The 19,109-nt window shown below is 54.5% G+C and overlaps 1 protein-coding gene across 1 annotated transcript in view; it reads left to right on the top strand.

Moving 5' to 3' along the window:
* EGFR (epidermal growth factor receptor) overlaps positions 1 to 18,696 on the top strand; it is a gene marked incomplete at its 5' end in the record, with an annotated part of 172,223 nt that extends 153,527 nt beyond the window's left edge. The window contains 8 exon segments of the mRNA NM_214007.1: positions 9,096 to 9,251; positions 9,919 to 9,994; positions 12,565 to 12,711; positions 13,688 to 13,785; positions 15,088 to 15,255; positions 15,588 to 15,635; positions 16,340 to 16,445; positions 17,056 to 18,696. Coding sequence (NP_999172.1) covers positions 9,096 to 9,251; positions 9,919 to 9,994; positions 12,565 to 12,711; positions 13,688 to 13,785; positions 15,088 to 15,255; positions 15,588 to 15,635; positions 16,340 to 16,445; positions 17,056 to 17,417 — 1,161 coding nt within the window. The 3' untranslated portion in view covers positions 17,418 to 18,696.

Below are 19,109 nucleotides of genomic sequence, written 5' to 3' on the forward strand. Positions count from 1 at the left end.
CCTGCGGAATTACCCCGAGGGTGCGCTGAGCTCGTTCACCCAATGCCCCGCAGACACGGAAGGCAACGTAAGATGCATGAAGTCGTGTTTGGGGCGCTGCTCTGCCCCTTTGCCACAGCCCTGAGACTCCCAGCACCTGGGGAGAGAGGGGTGCCCTCTCAGACCCCCGCGTATCACCTGGTATTCTTGTCCTTCTCACAGCAGTAACCCTGGCCAAGCAAGAGGGCAGTTACAGGGCCGTGGTTAGTGAATGGCCCTGGCAGCGCCTGTGTGCATTGGATGCTATGGTTTCATGAAAAGGTGGTTTCTCTGTCTATTAGTTTCCTGGGGCTGCCACCAAAACTTGCAACAAACTTAGTGGCTTGCCACAATAGAAATTTATTCTGTCATAGTTCTGGAGGTCAGAAGTCCCAGGTCAAGGTGTCCTAAGAGCCATCCTCCCGCTGAAGGCTCCCCTGGTCCCACTGGTCCAGGAGTTATTTCCTGGCTTGTAACTCATCGCTTTGCTTCCTATCTCCATCCTCATGGCCTCCTTCCCCGCGTCTGAGTCCAGACCACCCCTCCTTTAAAAGATACAATCGGGAGTTCCCGTCATGGCTCAGTGGTTAACGACTCTGACTAGCAACCATGAGATTGCAGGTTCGAACCCTGGCCTCGCTCAGTGGGGTAAGGATCCATGAGCTGTGGTATGGATCACAGACGCGGCTCGGATCCCGCGTGGCTGTGGCTGTGGTGGAGGCCGGCAGCTGTAGCTCTGATTGGACCCCTAGCCTGGGAACCTCCATATGCCGCAGGTGTGGCCCTCAAAAGACAAAAGAAAAAAAGAAAGATAAAATCGTCCCTAAAGCCAACGTGCGTTCATCTCAAGATCTCTGACTGTTTCGATCTGCCATACCCTCTGTCTAAATAAGGTTATGTTCTGCGGTTCTGGGTAGACAGGAAATGGGGGGACACTCTTCAACCCAGTACAGTGGCTGATGTGGGCAGGAGGTGCTCACCCCGAGTAGGTCTCATTGAATAAAGAGTTACTCTCTCGTGGAGTTCCCTGGTGGCTCAGCAGGATAAGGATCTGGTGTTGTCACTGCTGTGGCATGAGTTTGATCCCTGTCCTGGGAACTTCCACATGCCATGGGCGAGACCAAAAAAAAGAATTATTCCTGGAGGTCTGCTCGTGTCCTGCCTCCAGACCCCAGAGATGCCTCCTCAGTCGCTTCTCTGATTGTCTGAGGTGGGAGAGTCGCCAGAGAGAGAGCCCCACTCCAGGCTCTCCCTGTGGCGTTGCTTCATTGGCCTTACTTTTTAAAAGCGCACGTTGCTGTCGGGGAAGATCAGGTGTGCTGACGTGTTTATGTGAAGCTGGGAGGGACTCGAAGAGCCGTGCCCTGGCTGTCGTCCACCTCGGGCAGGGCATCCAGAACTCTGCACCCTGTGGCCGTCGCCTCCTGCCTGGTGGAGAAGGCCCAGCTCCCCAGAGAGTGCCCAGATATTTATCATTCTCCTTACCTGTGTCAACTTGCAGCTCCACAGACATGACTTTTCACGTGACAGGACACACCGCCCCGCAAGTCTTGCCTGCCTCAGAACCAGGCTCGTGGCTCCCGTGGCTCCACGTCTCAGCTCTGGCTGTCCTCAGGCGAGCTGTCCGTGCTCCCGGTCTCGTTGGCTGCAGATGGCTCTTTGCAGGGTGGCACTGGTGGCCTCTGCGAAGCACCTGCTTGGCTCCAGGATGCACCTCATGCTCACTCTTCTGGTTTTTCCCACATTTTTTGACGAACTTAGGTTAGATTAGTGACCAAAATCTAAGCAGAATGCTGTCTTCGGCTCCGTATTGCCTCTCCTCACGGCAGCACCTCCTGCTCCGGGCCCTCTCTTGTCCACAGCCTTTCCCTTATCTCCTTTGCGATCTCACGCTCAAATCTGCTGCCCGCCCAGTGTCTGCATAAACGGGAGTCCATTTGGCCCCCAAACCAGTCTTCCGCAAGCGTGAGGCAAAAACAAACACCTCACGGCAGAGCCCACCGCAGGATGAGAGCAGCTCGGCCCAGGACAAGCCTGATGAGGGCGCGTGTCCAGAGTTCCCAAGGGGAGTTGCCAGGGCCTGAAAGTTTTCCAGGACGCTCCTCTGTCACTCAGTCTCGTCTTGGTATTGAAACCCACGGCTCTGCCTGTTGCTCCTTGTTTCGATTTGCTTTTGCTGAAGCCCCTTCGTGCTGCAGCTCTTTGCTTCGGTCTGTGATCCAGCTGCTTCGTTCTCGAGAGAAACCTATTCCGCTGTCCTCGGATAGCTGTAGGGATGTAGTGTCTGTCCCCGGAGGCGGGGAGAGTCATGGTTTCCACAGTTGCAAAGAGAGAAATTTTCTCTTGGGTTAGTGACTGTTTACCCAAAAGTTAGAATTGGAACCACCCAGAAACATTAGGGGCTGATGAAAAACTAAACATGCTGGCATCTTCAAAGTGGGATTTATTGATTTATAAATGCCCTCATTGATTCACCAAGGCACAGGTTCTTTTGGGAAGTTTTCCAAGTATTGATGGAGAGCTGGGCAATGTTAGGCAAGTTTATTGTCGTGGCTCAACTACTAGGAGGACAAATAAAATTGTATCACCCAGGCAAAAGGGAAAAAACCCCAATAAAACAAGACAGAGATGGCCTCTGGAGGAAATCAGCGTGGGCTGGGAGAACAGAGACGCCTGCCCTCCCATCCGGCAGAGAGTGGATTCTATCTCAGGTCTCCGGGGGCTGCGGAGGGAGACCTGACCTGCTGCTTGACCACCACTTCCTCAGCTCCTGGCTCAGGAAGCCAGCGGGAGCTCTCCCTTGCTGGGAGCAACTTAGGTGCTTCCGAAAGTGTATCCATTCTCTCTGGCTATTTAAATCAGCTAGTAAATCCCCACATAATTAGATGACACACTAATCCCCTAAAATGTTCTAATCCAAGAGATGCTGTCCTCAGCTTGGTTTGGGGGACACTGCTGCCACCCAGGCTTAGAGCACCGCAGAGGACACTGCTGCAGAGCCCTGCAGGAATCAGCCACCTTGGCTGGGAGCGGTCCGTCCTTTGCCTCGGGGACCACAGAGCTTTCTTACCGCCCTGCTCAGAGTCAGATCTCACAGAAGTGAGTTTTCAGGGAGCTCGTGTGAGTTTCGGGTGCTGACCTGGCCCTGGTGAGGTTCGAAGGTGGCTGGTGGGCGGGCGAGGGAGGCGCCCAGAAAAAATTTCGTTATAGCACCACTCCACCTGGTTCATTCTAAGAGATGAAACTTCACAGAGATGGACTTTAAAAACTTTCTGTTCAAAAGATCTGTTTTTTTCAAGTGCTCGGGTACGTAGTTTGGTTTAAATTCATCGGAAAAAGCCCCAGGTCTTTTCCTCACCCACAGATTGGTAGGCGCTCTCAGGGCCTGTGAACGGCGAAGGGAAGACAGGTCCTGCTAACGGAGGAGAGTGGCCGTGCCTCTGAGGGAGCAGCTTGTCCGGGCCCTGCTGTCTGATTCCAGGGGCCGTGCCGGCAACCCGTGTCGAAGGAGTATGACGTGGTCGTGACAGATGCGCGGGGGCGGGAGAGAAGGGACATTTGCCTGGAGGGGTCGCAGTTGCCGGTCAGCTCGCTCGGCTTTGGTGGGGGAGACGCTGGCTGTTCTGTGCAGCACAGGTGCCCGCCTCCCGTCTGGGCCCGGTGCTCGGCCTCCGCGGCTGGTCTGCTCCCCCACCCCACCCCCAGCCCCCGCTTTCCGGTGCAGATCAGGACCCAAAGGCGAGGTTCCAGGCATAGACCCCATCCTGCTGAGGGTTGGTGGTTCAGCCGCTGGCCTCCATCCATGGGGCTGGAGAAGACGCCTGCTCAGAGCTGACTCAACTGCAGAGCACACCCTGCGGGCACCCCCAGCAGTAAGACAGAGAGAGGGGACAGGGCCAGCGGCAGATCCAGTTACCAAGTATTTCGGTTATTTGGATCACTTTTTAATTTATTCTTAGGTTGTTCTATGAAAGATTGCAGTTGAACTTAGTCTAAACTGTCACTTTGCAGTATGTCGTTATAAAGCCAGACATCGCTGTGCGATTATTACAGCGTACTCGCCAACTCCTAGAGGTTTCAGTAGCCGTGCCTTCAGAAATACATATGACAACATTTCTTAGCTCTCCAATTTCCTCATTTCCTCACGCAAGGAACACAGATCCCCGCAGAGCTAACAGGGTAGCAGGGAAGGAGGGGGCCGGGAGGGCTGAGGTTGCTGTACCGCGCACATGGGGACCAGCAGGGTGGCTCAGTCTGCCAGCAGCATCAGCCCCTCCCCTTCCCCTGCCCCCTCGGCCCGTGTCTGGCAGATGGGGAGAGCCCGTCCTTCTGCCGGGGGCATCTGAGGAGCTGGGGACGCTGAGGGCTGCTGAGCAGGTGAGGCACAGGGCAGGAGCTGGCGGGGAGAGGAGACTCCTTGGGGCCCTGCAGGTCCAGCCTCATCATGAAAGCAGAGGGCGCCACACAGATATTTGCTCATGATCAGGCTTCTTTTTTTTTTCTTTCATCTTTTAAGGGCCACACTCGTGGCATATGGAGGTGCCCAGGCTAGGGGTCGAATCAGAGCTACAGCTGCCGGCCTACACCACAGTCACAGCAATTCGGGATCCGAGCTGCATCTGCGATCCTACACCCACAGCTCCCAGTAGCGTCGGATCCTTAACCCACCGAGGGAGGCCAGGGATTGAACCTGCGTCCCCATGGATACTAGTCGGGTTTGCTAACCACTGAGCCACGACAGGAACTCCATGATCAGGCTTCTTCAGGGTAGCAGGACACGGTGGCAGCCTCAGTCAAGGTCATTGAAGGAAGAAGGGCGGAGAAGAGAGGATTCACTGGTCTTTGGGAAGAACTGGGGCAGTGCCGGCACCGCTGGAGCATGCGCCTGGTGCGGGCCTGAGTGCACCCTGGGGATCAGCTCGCTGAGCCCTCTGCGTAGACTGTTTTACGTCAGGGCAGTGAGGCAAGGCTTGCTCCCAAGGCCAGGTTCTCCATCAGCATTCAATGCCCTGGGCAAAGCAGACGCCAAGGGCTGTGAGCTGAGCTGGCCTTCCAGCCACACAGCAGGGCTTGGCGCTGCTCCGCCTCTGTCTGGAATAAGAAATTCTGGCTCCCCCGCCTCTTCTGAGGGTGGGGCCAGGGGTCCATGCTTTACTCTGCTGGGCCCTCTGTTCCCTCCGCGTCCCACCTCGCCTTCTCCTATTGGCCAGGTCAGTGCTCCCGCCTCCCCACAGGTGGTTAAAATATAGGCGATCCCTGCCTCCCTCTCTGGGCCGCCCAGGACTTGTAGGTGCTGCAAAGCCTGGGAAAAGTCTGTAAGTGTCAGGCCTTTCTTTTAACGTGGGTGTTGTGTCAAGAAAGTCTTGAAAACCCTCGTGAAGTGCTCGTGTTTCCTCTGTGATCAGGGCCCAGGCAGTTCTCCGGATCCCCATTAACCCCAGTATATTAATACCCATCCTAGCTGTCCTGCGTTAACCGACCATATACATATATTCGTTAAACTTAGCGAGGTCTCCAAGAAGAATTGAGGACAGGCATTTCCGAGAGGCCCAGGGGCTTTTACACTGACACTGCTTCCCGTGGCCTCTGTTCAGATTCTGGGAGTTCCTGAGCCGTGTCAGGGCCCTTATCTTGGTGCCTGGTTAAAGTATAACTGCTAAGCAGTGAGATGGCCTTTCAAATTGCCTCTGTTAATGTGAGACTGAGCGCAAGGAATCCAGTTTTATCTAAGTTCAATGACTCTAATCTTGTCCCCAGAGTGTCTCTGATTTAAACCCCTCTGGCTGATTAGCCGTGGCTCCAGAATGTGAACCGCCCTTTTCTCCCCTTTCCCAAGCCTTCTCTGAAGACCGCGATGCTGAGAACATTTTTCAGACTTTATTGCAGTTGCTCTGGTTCTTTAAGGACCAGAGAGAGGGGCTGGGGCATAATCCATCGTCAGGTTCTGTCCATGGACTTACTCAGCAGCATGGGCCGAGGAGCTGGGGTGTTGGCTGGGTTTTTGTTTGTTTGTTTGTTCTTGTGGTCGTTTTCTTTGGAATCTGAAGCAGTCTTTGGGTCAGCAGGCAAGTTTCACTTGGAGGCCCCAGCAGGAAATTGAGGTCACCATCTCAGGGGAGGTCTTGGGGACTCCGAGCCCTTGGTCTGTGAGGCCCCAGCCTAGACTCTGAACCCGGAGGCCGGGCCCACGGCCTCCGCCTGGGGCGTTGGGGGCTGGCTCAGAGCTGTCAGCTGCTCTTCTTACCCCTGTCCCTTCAGCTTCAACAGGGTTTGTAGCACATGGGTCCAGTGCACAAATTCTCTTTTAGGCATTGAAAGCAGCAGGATGAGAGTCCACAGGGAGAATTAAACAGAACTGGAAGTGCCCCCGAAGTCCTCCTTGTGGGTTTAATGGATCACAGGGGTCGGATGCTGATGCAGGAGCCCCTTGACGGGCAGAGGGGCCAGTGAGTGGAAGTCCTCCTCTGTTTGGAAGCATTTTCTCAGCCCCACTTCTCTCTCCCTCTCCACACTCCATTCCTAAATAATAATTCCTAGTTTGGAAGTTCCAGGGAAGCATCTGGTAGACATGAGCCCATTCATCTTATTTCCTGGCACCTGAGACACCCTAGCAAGGGAACCATTTTGAACAGACAGCATAGGAGTTCCCATTGTGGCTCAGCAGGGTAGGACCCTGCATAGTAGCCACGAGGATACAGGTTCAATCTCTGGCCTCTCTCACTGAGAAGAGAGAATCCGCATTGCCATGAGCTGCTCCGTAGGTCACAAATGCAGCTTGGATCTGGTGTTGTTGTGGCTATGACATAGGCCGGCAGCTGCAGCTCCCATTTGACCCCTAGCCTGGGAAGCTCCATATGCTGCAGGTTCAGTCCTAAAAAGAAAAAGAAAAAGAAAAAAAGCCCCAGCATCTTAAACATTCAGGAGCTTTCTTAGGTAGTACAGGTGAGACATAAGAATCACTTATTTGTTGTTTTTCCAAGGAAAGAAAAATGTTAAAGATCCCACAAATAGCCTGGTAGTATTTTTTTTTTTATTTTTTAAATCATAGTTGATTTACAGTGTTCTGTCAATTTCTGCTGTACAGCAGTAACCCAGTTATACATATACATACATTCTTTTTCTTACATTATCCTCCATCATGTTCCATCACAAGGGACTACGTATAGTTCCCTGTGCTATACAGCAGGATCTCATAGCTTGTCCACTCCAAATGCAATAGTTTGGATCTCCTAACCCCAGACACCCAGTCCATCCCATTCCCTCCCCCTTGGCCACCACAGGTCTGTTGTCCATGTCCATGAGTTTGTTTCTTTTCGGTAGGTAGGTTCATTTATAGCATATATTAAATTCCAGACATAGGTGATGTCATATGGTATTTGTCTTTCTCTTTCTGACTCACTTCACTTCGTATGAGAGGCTCTAGTTCCATCCATGTTGCTGCAGATGGCATTATTTTGTTCTTTTTTGTGGCTGAGTAGTATTCCATTGTGTATACACCACATCTTAATCCACTCATCTGTCCGTGGACGTTTAGGTTGTCTCGATCTCCTGGCCATTGTTAATAATACTGCAGTGAACATAGAAGTGCTTGTATCTTTTTGAATGAAAGTTTTGTGCGTATATATGCCCAGGAGTGGGACTGCAGGATCATGTGGTAGTTTTAGACTTAGTTTTCTGAGGTGCCTCCATGCTGTCGTCCATGGTGGTTGTACCGATTTACATTTAAGTCAACAGTGTGGGAGGTTTCTCCACACCCTCTCCAGCATTGGTTGTTTGTGGACGTACTAATGAAGGCCATGCTGACTGGGGTGAGGAGGTGTCTCACTGCAGTTCTGAGTTGCATGTCGCTAATAATCAGTGATGTTGAGCATTTTTTCATGTGCCTGTTGGCCATCTGTATGTCTTCTTTGGAGAAATGTCTATTCAGGTCTTCTGCCCATTTTTCTTTTTCTTTTTTTGCCTTTTTAGGGCCACACCCAAGGCATATGGAAGTTCCCAGATTAGGGGTCGAATCAGAGCTGTAGCCGCCTGGCTACAACCCAGCCACAGCAATGCCAGATCCGAGCCTCATCTGCAATCTATACCACAGCTAATGGCAATGCCGGATCCTTAACCTACAGAGCAAGGTCAGGAATCGAACCCACATCCTCGTGAATACTAGTCGGGTTCATTAAACACTAAGCCATGACAGGAGCTCCTAGAATCCTCTCTTTATTTTTTAATTTAATTTAATTTTTTTTTTGTCTTTCATCCTTTTTATGGTCACACCCACGGCATGTGGGTGTTCCCAGGCCAGGGGCCTAATCAGAGCTGTTGCCACCGGCCTACGCCACAGCCACAGCAACGGGACTACTGCCCATCTGGAAATTCACTGTGCGCCAGGCACTGTGCTGGGTGCTTCTCAAATATTCTTTCTCTCTCTTGCAGCCTTGGTGGTGATGACAGCAGAATTACGGAGGCAGCCAGGGGTGGCGGCGGGGGGGTGGGGGGGCATCTTGTAAAAGCAGATTCAATATCCACGTGATTTCAGTTTAAAAGGGGTGGGGGGAACAGGGCAGAAAGCCTCCGTGGTGGTGAATCACGTAAGGTTGCCCAGCACGGCGAGGAGAGTGGGCTCCAAGCCGCGCATCCGGGGGGAGGCAGTGGGCGCCCCAGAGGCGTTGACGCAGGGAGGAGAGGCCAGGCAGGTGGCGGCAGGCCCTCCTGGGCAGGGTCCAGCCGCATCCCAACCTGCCAGCAGGTCTCCTGCTCTGTCACTGGCTTCCTCTACTTGGTTAACCTGTGTTTGCTACTTGATTACCTGGATGGGGGTAAGTTAATAAGTCAGCAGCTCATTACGTCTTCATCTCCTCACCGTTTCATCCATGGAGTGGACAGATGGTTGCTAATGTTTCTAGTTGTAGGTGACTGTGTCCCTTGAGGGCAGTCCCTGATCGGACCGTAGAGGCTGTTGCCTAGATGACACCAAGCCCTGCGCTGGGGCATGACACGCCCACCCTCTGCCCTCGCCTGGTCCCCGCTCTGCTCTCCACGAGCCGCTAGTCCCTCAACCCTCACTGCGCGGCCCCGTGTTTCAGGGCATGAACTATCTGGAAGACCGGCGCTTGGTGCACCGAGACCTGGCGGCCAGGAATGTGCTGGTGAAGACACCGCAGCATGTCAAGATCACTGACTTCGGGCTGGCCAAGCTGCTGGGCGCCGAGGAGAAAGAGTACCACGCGGAAGGAGGCAAAGTGAGGGGCTGGCTCAGGGAAGGGCTGCGTTCTCTGCCCGCAGACCACCTGACGTAGGGGCTGCCCTGGGTGAGGTCCCAGCTGCCCCCTCGCAGTGTAGTCAGGCAGCAGGATTTGCAGGGAAAGCGAGTACAGATGTTCCTGACACATCCTGAAGCCAGAGGTAGCACAGATGCTAGTCATTTGTTGAGGTTAGGTTTCAGCCGCCTGTTCCAGGGAAATGCCCATCAGAAGAACAGCTGGGAAATAGCACAGAAAGCACCCCATGTTGTCCAGGAGCTCCCGAGGGTGCTAGCAGGGCTGGAGTCGGCCTCTTCCTCTCAGACAGCCCTGGGGTCCTCCGGGGGGCTTCCTGCTACGCCCTCCAGAACACTCTGGATCAGCTGGGCCCCCCGCAAGTTTTACTCCAGCCTATGTGGCTCCAGGCGGCCGGTCCCATAGACACCCACACACACAGACATGACCAACAGAACAACCCGCAGACCCAGGGCTCGGAGCTCTGGGGCTCAGCAGAGGCCCTGTTCTCTGCTAGGCTCACACCTCCTCCCACTGGGCCTGGGGGCTGGTTGGGGTCAGGGGGTGGGGGTTGCTTCTCACCTTTGTCCGGGAGCCATTCAGTTCTCGGGGAGGGAAGCTAGTTGCTGTCTCATTCTTTCGTGGTCCCCAGGTGCCCATCAAGTGGCTGGCTCTAGAGTCAATCCTGCACCGTGTATACACCCACCAGAGTGACGTCTGGAGCTACGGTGAGTCACCCGAGGGTGCCCTGCTGGCCGGTGCTGTGGGGTTTACATTGTACGTGCCGTCGTCCTGGACGTGACTAAGGATTGCAAAATCGCATAATTTTCTGTTATACCGGAAAACACGAGGAAGGAAATTGAATCTAAGTCCGTACCCAGCAGTCGGCTGTCAGCACAGAAAGAACTTGAACCTGGGAAAAGCCTGTGCCCGAAAAATCTAACTCAGCCAGACCTCTGGCCATGAACTTGAAGTGAACCAAGGGTGGTGACAAGTCAGGTTTTCTGGGAAGAATTTCCCAGTGGAGGAGTGAGGTTTCACGAGGCGCCGGCTCCATGGCTGTGCTTTCAGGGAGCGAGTGGTGGTCTTAGGACAGAGGTCTCTATGAATGAGGAAGTGAATTCGGCTGCACCCAGAGCATGCAGGAGTGCCTTCCCCAGTCAGGGGTCGAACCCACGCCACAGTAGTGACAACACTAAGTCCTTAACCATTACGCCACCAGGGAACTCCTGAATACATGAGTTTTCGTAGGTTCCTGCGAGCTGAGCTGCCCTCAGTGCCTGGAGTAGATAAGGGCTATTCTGTCACCTTGTTATTTTCAGTCATTTTCAAGAAATATCTGCTTCCCTGGAGGGATGGAGAGGAGTGCTGCTTTTCCCACTGCTGGTACGGCCCAGAGCCATCGTCATTGTCACCACAGAGCCCGAGCCACCCTCCCTCAGGGACCCCGAGCAGGGGCTCCTCCCGGGCTTGTTTTGCACATGCCAACCAGTTCTCCAGGAGAGTGTGTTTCGTAGTTAAAAACAGCAGACTTTCACTTCTCTGCTCAACATCCTTCTTCGGTTTTCCAGATATGTTCCGACAAAACCTGACCCCTAGATGGGGTGGGAAGGGTCGTGAGCGGCTGGCCCCTGCCTTTCCCGGCTGCCCAGCTGCCTCTCCTCGGGCTTGTGTGCCCACTCCCAGCCCACATGGGCCACGTTACCCAAGAAATGAAACTCTCAAGCTCCGTGACTTAATCCCTTTGGATGGTGACAGCCAAGCCCGGAAGGCAGCGTCACCAGGGGGCCCTGGGCTTTCATCTCCATGGAAACAGTGTTGTCAGTGATAATAACCTGCTGGTCCCTGGAGTTCTCACACATGAACCTGAACTTTCAGTCTAAGAAACACATTCTGTTACTCCACTCTCTAGTTTCCAGAGTTGAGACGAGGGAATTCTTAGCGCCTTCCTGCGCTGCTCGAACCCACAGCCAGGCGCACATGTTGCCCTCTTTCACCACCTGTTCACAAGCCTGGAAAGCCTGCCTTCCTGTGAGAATCCACTGTGCATGTTTGATTGCGGTGGTTAAACCTAGTGAGAGGAGAACTGATGGACTTTATAAAGCTTGGAAACGAGCTGTTTCCTTGAGTCCATACGGACGCTGTGGTGGGAAGGAAATTGATTTCTTGTCCCCGGACTGCTTTGCTTCCTTTGCAGCTTTGCCTTCTGAGGTTAACTCCGGCCACCTGGTTTTGGAAAACCCATGCCGGCCTGTGATAATACCCGTTTAGAGGCTCCGGAGAGGAGGGGTCATTAGACCAGCTGGGCATCAGGAAGCCCCTGGCCCCTGTGTCTGGGCCCTTCCTGTGTAGTTTGGGGACCCACTGTGGTCCTCGCAAGTGGCACCCATGGCACCTTGCTGTGCAGGTGGGGCCGCCCTCCCCACTGCCTTAGTGTGTTTCCGGAGCAGAGAATTCCATGGAGGCGGCACAGAGATAGAAGGACCATCTGAACTTGGGGGTGGTGTGAAAATCACCCAGTTCTCAAATTACTCCTGCTTTGATTTTTCAGTCATGATGATTGCTTGATGGTGAAATAGAAAGTGTGGGACTTTTGTACTTATCAAAAGGAACACAGGGGGTTTCTCTCCAGTCTCTCTTTTTTTTTTTTTTTTTTTTTTGCCTTTTGTCTTTTTAGGGCCGCACCTGTGACATATGGAGGTTCCCAGGCTAGGAGTCCAATCGGAGCTACAACTGCTGGCCTGCACCACAGCCATAGCCACAGCCACGCCAGATCCGAGCCGAGTCTGCGACCTACACCACAGCTCAGGGCAACACCGGATCCTTAACCCACTGAGCGAGGCCAGGGATCGAACCCTCAACCTCATGACTCTTCGCTTCCACTGTACCACGACGAGAACTCCTCTCTCCAGTTTCTTTGTTCTTTGAGAACACAGCTCACAACCCTATTGGTGAGCCACTTGGGGCCGAGGTCTGGGTGCATAACTCCTGCTCCACAGACGCCAGCCCTTCCACTCCAGAGTGCTGGTGGTGCCCCTGCTGCTCTTACTGTTTGTTGGCCGCTCGCTTTTTTGCCTTACGTCGTCTGAACGTGAGTCAGTGCTGCTATCTCGTTTGGTCCGCAGAACCATCCTCTGAGACACGTGCTGTCATCGTCCCACTTTACAGAGGTGAACTGAGGCTTCCAAGGCCACAGAAACCTGAGTTTTAGACGCCACAAACAGTATGTCAAAGCGATGGCTCCAGACGAGGTGCCGTGGTTATTACTGACCCTCAAGCAACCCCTTCTTCCCCTCAGGAGTCACCGTTTGGGAGCTGATGACCTTTGGGTCCAAGCCTTATGACGGGATCCCCGCGAGTGAGATCTCGACCGTCCTGGAGAAGGGAGAGCGCCTCCCGCAGCCCCCCATCTGCACCATTGATGTCTACATGATCATGGTCAAGTGTGAGTGGCCACCCCCGACCCCCCGCTCCACCCGGCCTGGCACGGCTCCCGAAGCCCCACCCCCAGACCTGCCTCTCCCTGCAGGCGGCTCCGAAGTCTGCAAGGCAGGCTCATCCGCAGACACCCCCGCACACACACCCAGAGGCACCTGGCTGGCTCACGGGGCTCTGGCAGCGGCCAGGGCCCCTGTCTGCGGCAACACCTTACCTGTGTGAAGAGCATGAGCACAGGAGGGTAGCACAGGGAATGTGGTGGGGCCAGGTTCCTGTAAGTACGAAGCCTTTCTGAATGTTGAACTGCAGACTTAATCAGTTTTAACTCCCTTGCTTGGGGCGGAGGAAGTTGCGTGATTTGTCTAAGGTCACACAGAGGTCTGGCCTAAAATAGTTCGCCATCCTGCTGCTGGGACAAGAGCAGCATGCGGGAGTCATGCGGATTTCCAGGCGATAGTGTTTCCCCCAGCGCGTTCAGCGCGAGTAGATGGCTGTGAACCAAGTGCCCCGGCTGCGTGAGAGGTGCCCGCCCACAGGAGGAGCTCGAGCTCCCAACCCCAGGTTCTGAAGGAAAGTCCCTAAACTGGATCTGGTTTCCAGCGCTTCCGAGCCTGCTGAGTGCATATCAGTGAGGGTGAACGTGGACCTGGCTGAGTCTGGATGCCTCGGCGGCCTGCGGTCAGAGCCGCTCACAAGCAGCCGTGCGTGCCAGACGGCCTTGGCTCCCTTGGGGTGAAGACCCCAGAATGCTGGCCCTTGGAAGGGGCGGTGCGGGAAATCAGAGTGTCGTTGCCATTCTGACTCGGCTGTGTGATGTTATCCTGGTCTTTACAGAGTCACCAGTGCGGGTTTGCCAAGGCCGAGACCCTGTCGCAGAGATTAGGTTTCTTGCTCATTTATGTGTCCGAGAGAACCTCTCCTCAAAAGCTTTCCATCTTCACCGCTTCCTTCTCGTTGCACTGACTGCCTCCTTCCGTCCCCAGGCTGGATGATAGATGCTGATAGTCGCCCAAAGTTCCGTGAGCTGATCATCGAATTCTCCAAAATGGCCCGAGACCCCCAGCGCTACCTTGTCATCCAGGTACCGGATCACATCCGCCTGCCCCTGGGAAAACCCTCTAATTAGCAGCCGATGCTGCTGTGCTGCATCCATGGGGACACAGCCCGACCGCCCCTCCCTCTCCCCGGCCACACCATGACCCTGAGTACCTCAGAGCAGGGCTGAGTTGTGGGCTTTGTGATGCTCCAGGTGGCCCCCGCGTCACTGCCACCCGCCTGAGCACCTGCACCTGGCCCCGTCGTCTCTGTGGTCCTGCCGGCCGAGGTCTTATCTTGGTCTTGGAGAAACAGGCTTTGGTGCCGAGCATACCTGGCTCTGATCTTGGATTCTCCACTGGCCACGTTAGGTTGAACCAAGGTCACAGGGCAGTTTTAACAATTCAGTGAAACGATATCTGCAGAATTCCTGCTCAGCACCTGAAGGTCCTGCTGTGTGGTGGGGGGAGGGTCCCCAGACCACCAAGCAGGCAGCTTTCTGACAGCAGCGGGGTGGCCTGTAGTTTGGCTCAATCTGCTGCCCCACCCGGAGACAGGACAGCTCTCAGAGTCCCCCAGGGCTGCTTCCCTGCGCCCCCCTCTGAGGCCAGTCCCAGGGTTGTCTGTGCTTCTGACTGACCCCTCCTCAGCTTCCACTGGTTTTTTGCTAGAGCGGCTCTCGGGACTTGGAGAAAGACATTCCTCACTAGATCGCTGGCTTGTTAGAAAAAGAAGAGCCGGACAGAAGCGAGGCACAGGCGGGTGTGGGGCCCCGGGTGCCCGGCTCTCCCCAGATCTCCATGAGGTCACCACCCTGGACGCTCTCTGAGCCCCACCCAGTCGGGTCTCTATGGGGCTTCGTTCCAGGGCCTGATTGGCCCTCTGGCCATGGATCCATCCTTGCTCCAGGAGGTCGGCTGGGCCTGGGAGCTCTGACCCTGTCCTCACGTGGCAGCGCCCCCCGCTGGCCCCACCTTGAGGAGCTTCTGAAAGTCTCCTCATTCGGAAGCGGCTTTCTGCTCTCTGCGCCTGGGACATCCCAAGGGTTTGGGGGCTCTGCGCCAGGAATGGGGACAGAGTCCACGCGTGTGTGGCTTGTTCTGTGTCGCAGCCCCATGGCCCTCGCCCTGAACCTGCTTCAGCCCCTCCCCTCTCCTCCTGGGCGCTGCCTTCCTTCCCTTTGGGGCTTTTAGGTGTCAGGGAAGCTTCATGTCTAAGTCCATGTGGGGAGAAGGGAGGACAGGACCTGGGCGGGTGTCAGGGCTGAACTATCGCCCAGGGAGTCACCTCAATGGGGTGGGGGCGGCAGGCCTGTGGCCTTTCTCATGGGCTCCAAACCCCTGTCCAGGGAGACGAGCGAATGCACTTGCCAAGCCCTACGGACTCCAACTTCTACCGCGCCCTGATGGACGAGGAGGACATGGAGGATGTGGTGGACGCCGACGAGTACCTCGTCCCCCAGCAGGGCTTCTTCCACAGCCCCGCCACCTCCCGGACGCCGCTGCTCAGCTCTCTGGTACCAGAGTCTTCCTCTCAACAGGCCGTGTTTTAGGGAAAATGATCCATCTAGGGGAACTCACAGAGAGACCAAGAAGTGCCTTTTACACACCTGGGGAAACCGGCATCCAAATGGGTCGCTGAGGTGCCTCGGTTACCTATGGCATTGTAACGACGGGCTCCTGGTCTTCTTAGGCCCACTAAGGAATGAGTCACGTCAGAACTAGACCTAAAGCTAATAATAGTCAAGATGAAATCCAGCCCCTTTAAATGGACCCTGGGCCCCCTCCTGCTTCCGTGGGCGGGGTGGGGGGAGCATGTGCACCCTAAACAGCTGTGCTTCTTTTTCAGAGCGCCACCAGCAGCACCCCCGCTGTGGCTTGCGTTGACAGAAACGGGGTAGGTATCACCACCTCTAAGCTAGAAGTAAATAATAGCTCTGTACCGTGGTTCTATTAGACGTGAAAAATGCCCGCCTCCACCCACATAATCACCATTTTCCTTCCTGGATCCTCTCGTCCCGTGACCCCTACCCTAAGGCCAGCAGTTAGCCGCCACTTATTGAAGTGCAGTTTGGAATGTGGTTCTCGGACCGGCACCATCAGTGTCCCGGGGGTTTGTCAGAAAAGCAAACTGTCGGGCCAGCACCCGAGACCTCCTGACGGGATCTTGGGGAGGGACCTGTCCAGCTGGGTTTGAGGCCACCTTACCGGTGACGTCGACACGGGCTGGGCAGAGCCTTGAGCAGGCCCACACCTGCCAACACAGAAGCCTCCAGCCGCACATGGCTGCTTCAGTTGAAATTTTGGTTAAAGTTAAGTAAGATTTAAAATTTGGTTCCTCCCACACGTGGTTAGTAGCGTGGGTCATAGAACATTCCTGTATTGCAGGCAGCCCCGCTAGACAGCCCTGACCAGGGCAGCGCCACGTGCCCTGGGTTCTGTGGGCTGGCTGCGTGGGTGCCACCTGGGGGTGATGTGGCTGGAAATGCAGAGTCTCGGGTCCTCTCCCAGACTGTGGGAGCAGCATCTGCGTCCTAACAAGCTCTCGGGCGATCTTTTTCCCCGGCGATGGGAGTAACCTTTGCCTCATGGCCTCCCCAGCAGAGTTATCCCCTCAAGGAAGACAGCTTCCTGCAGCGGTACAGCTCCGACCCCACTGGCGCCCTGACCGAGGACAGCCTAGACGACACTTTTCTCCCAGCACCCGGTGAGTGCCTCAGTCTAGAAGCAGGCGTGCCCCTTGGCTCCATCGCCAGTACCCAGGCTGCCTCCCTCCCTCCCCTTGGTCCAGAGGGGGGCCTTTGGCAAGAGTGCAGACACGACGAAGGGAGGAGGGAAGGTGGGTAGGAAACGACCGAGCTTTTGCACTCGGGGCTCCGGTGGCTCATGTCACGTGCAGGTGGCTTTTCGGATGAATCTGCAGATTTCCTAGAATGTGAAGCAACCAGAAAAGATATACATGTGTGAGTGAGTGTGTGTGTGTGCACGTGTGACAGCTCTGATCCCACTCTTCCTCCTGAGTCCATTCTTAGCCTGTGAAGCATATACGTCCCTAATCCAGGCTTCATCCCCGGGCCGTCCCAGCCTGTACCCACGCGTATCTCAGGGAGGCTGAACTCTGAGAACTTGAATTGGCAAAAGATAACGGTGCCCATTGCCTTAAGAAGTACAGGAAAGAACATGATTTATTTCAGCAAGCGAGTCGTCTCCCTCTGTCACCCGGGGCTCACTGAAGATCTGCAGGGGGCTCAGCAGGAGCCAGGGAACTGCTTGGGAGGAGGTTGTACTGATGACCTGTGATTTCTTTTCGCTTCCAGAATATGTAAACCAGTCTGTTCCCAAGAGGCCCGCGGGCTCCGTCCAGAACCCTGTCTACCACAATCAGCCTCTCAGTGCAGCTCCTGGCCGGGACCCCCACTACCAGAACTCCCACAGCAATGCCGTGGGCAACCCTGAGTATCTCAACACCCCCCGCCCCGCCTGCATCAACGGAGGACTGGACGGCCCTGCCTTCTGGGCACAGACAGGCAGCCACCAGATTAATCTGGACAACCCAGACTACCAGCAGGCCTTCTTCCCCAAGGAAGCCAAGTCAAACGGCATCTGTAAGGGTCCCGCCGCCGAAAACGCAGAGTACCTAAGGGCGGCACCAGCCAGCAGTGACCTTACTGGGGCATGACCTCTGAGGATGGCATTGGCCCAAAACTGCCAGGCCCTTCAGCCCCCGGGACCACGCTACGGCAGCTACATAGTCCCGACAGCCCACGTTAACGCTCGGACCTTGGACTGGCTTGGCCATCTCTGCCCTGACCAGCCCGACTTCCAGCTGAGAAGTGCCCTGTGGCAGATGTGTCCTTGGAAGTTGCAGGGACATTCCTTTGTCTTCAGACTGTGAGGCTTCCACGGAAGGCTTCCGGAAAGGGATGTTGTCCGTTTGGGTGAAGATCACTTTTCAAGATATGTTTGCAAAAAACTAAGTATGTTTAAGGAATTTTATCACTTGGGGACCTTTGGGGTGTTTAGTCGTCATTGATTTTGCTTTTAACGGGCTTTTCCAACGAGGAAGAAGCTCACTTGTAGCACTTGGGCCGCAGAGTCCACCCAGATACGGGACCAGCCCGGGCCAGCCTTCCACTAACACTTGATTCCACTGGCTCTGCTCGGAGGCTCTTCCACTGCAAGGCAGTTGAAAACCAGCTAGTTCTCCGTGTCCCAGGCAGGCCCGATTGGTACTCTGTCAAATCATGTCAGGTGCAAGAGGATAAGCCACTTTGAACCCTTCCTGGGCAGGGGAGAAAAGGAGGGTAGAATTCCTCCTCAGACTTACTTTTATCCAAATATCTCCACGGTACTTACCCTCCATTGAGTGACCAGTGTTTTCTGATTATATGTGTTGGATTTACTTGTTTATTTTCCATTCCGTTGTTTTGAGATTCAGTGTGGTTTCCAGCAAGGGGAGATGGGACATCAGAACATTAGCCAGTATCTGCTCATAGCCGACTCATCAGCATGCATACCAGCAGCCTTTAACGGAGATGGAACAACAGTGCAAAAGGGAAAGTTCCCCCAAATTGGAGTCGGAGAAAATGCATCAAGTCGTTTGGGGGTAGGGCGGGCCCACTGGGAGACTGCGAAACGGAAGCTGCTCTTGAAACGCTGTTGGCCTTCCGTCCGAAACAATCGGTTTAGGCTACTCACGGAAGATAACTTTCTTTTTACTTTACTTTAAGGGTTTTTACTCAAAGCGCACTCTGTGCCTCACTGGGAAGCTGCCCCAAAGCCCTTCCTTTCTTTCGTGAGTTGAGTCGAAGGGCCCAGGCCCTGGGGCAGCCCTCACCGCAGCTAGCAGGTGAAATAAGGACAGCCTTGTGCCTTGTGGGGAATATGAAATTTGATTTTGAAAGTGATGACAATGCCGTCACAACATCTACAGGTACGTGAGAAGAAAAAAAAAAAAATCCCCTTCAAATAACTCCCTCCCTCTGCTTAGAACTTGGACTCGCTTCTCTCCTGTGTCCCTGCACCCGATCGGCACCTCGGTTCTTTGTAGACTGGGTTGTAAGTGCCCCAGCTGGCTCCCCCTCCACACGGAAGAGGGGTTTCAGACAGTTCTTTTCATGCTGTGACTGTGTTCACCCACACACAACACACAGACACACAATTTTCCTCTAGCTTGTAAGTTATTTATTCACTCAGATGGATCAGGGCCCCATGGTTTTGTTACCAAAGTATTTCATTTGGTCTCAGAGGAAATATAACCTATATCCGACTCAGTTCCATCATATCCTGTTTTGAACCCCCTTCAACACCTTTCCAGCCCGGCAGAGGTGCTAAAGATAGAAAAATAAAACAATCCCTGTCTCCACAAAAA

The sequence above is a fragment of the Sus scrofa genome, chromosome 9 (genome assembly GCF_000003025.6).
Source record: "Sus scrofa isolate TJ Tabasco breed Duroc chromosome 9, Sscrofa11.1, whole genome shotgun sequence".
In the NCBI taxonomy this organism is placed as follows: domain Eukaryota; kingdom Metazoa; phylum Chordata; class Mammalia; order Artiodactyla; family Suidae; genus Sus; species Sus scrofa.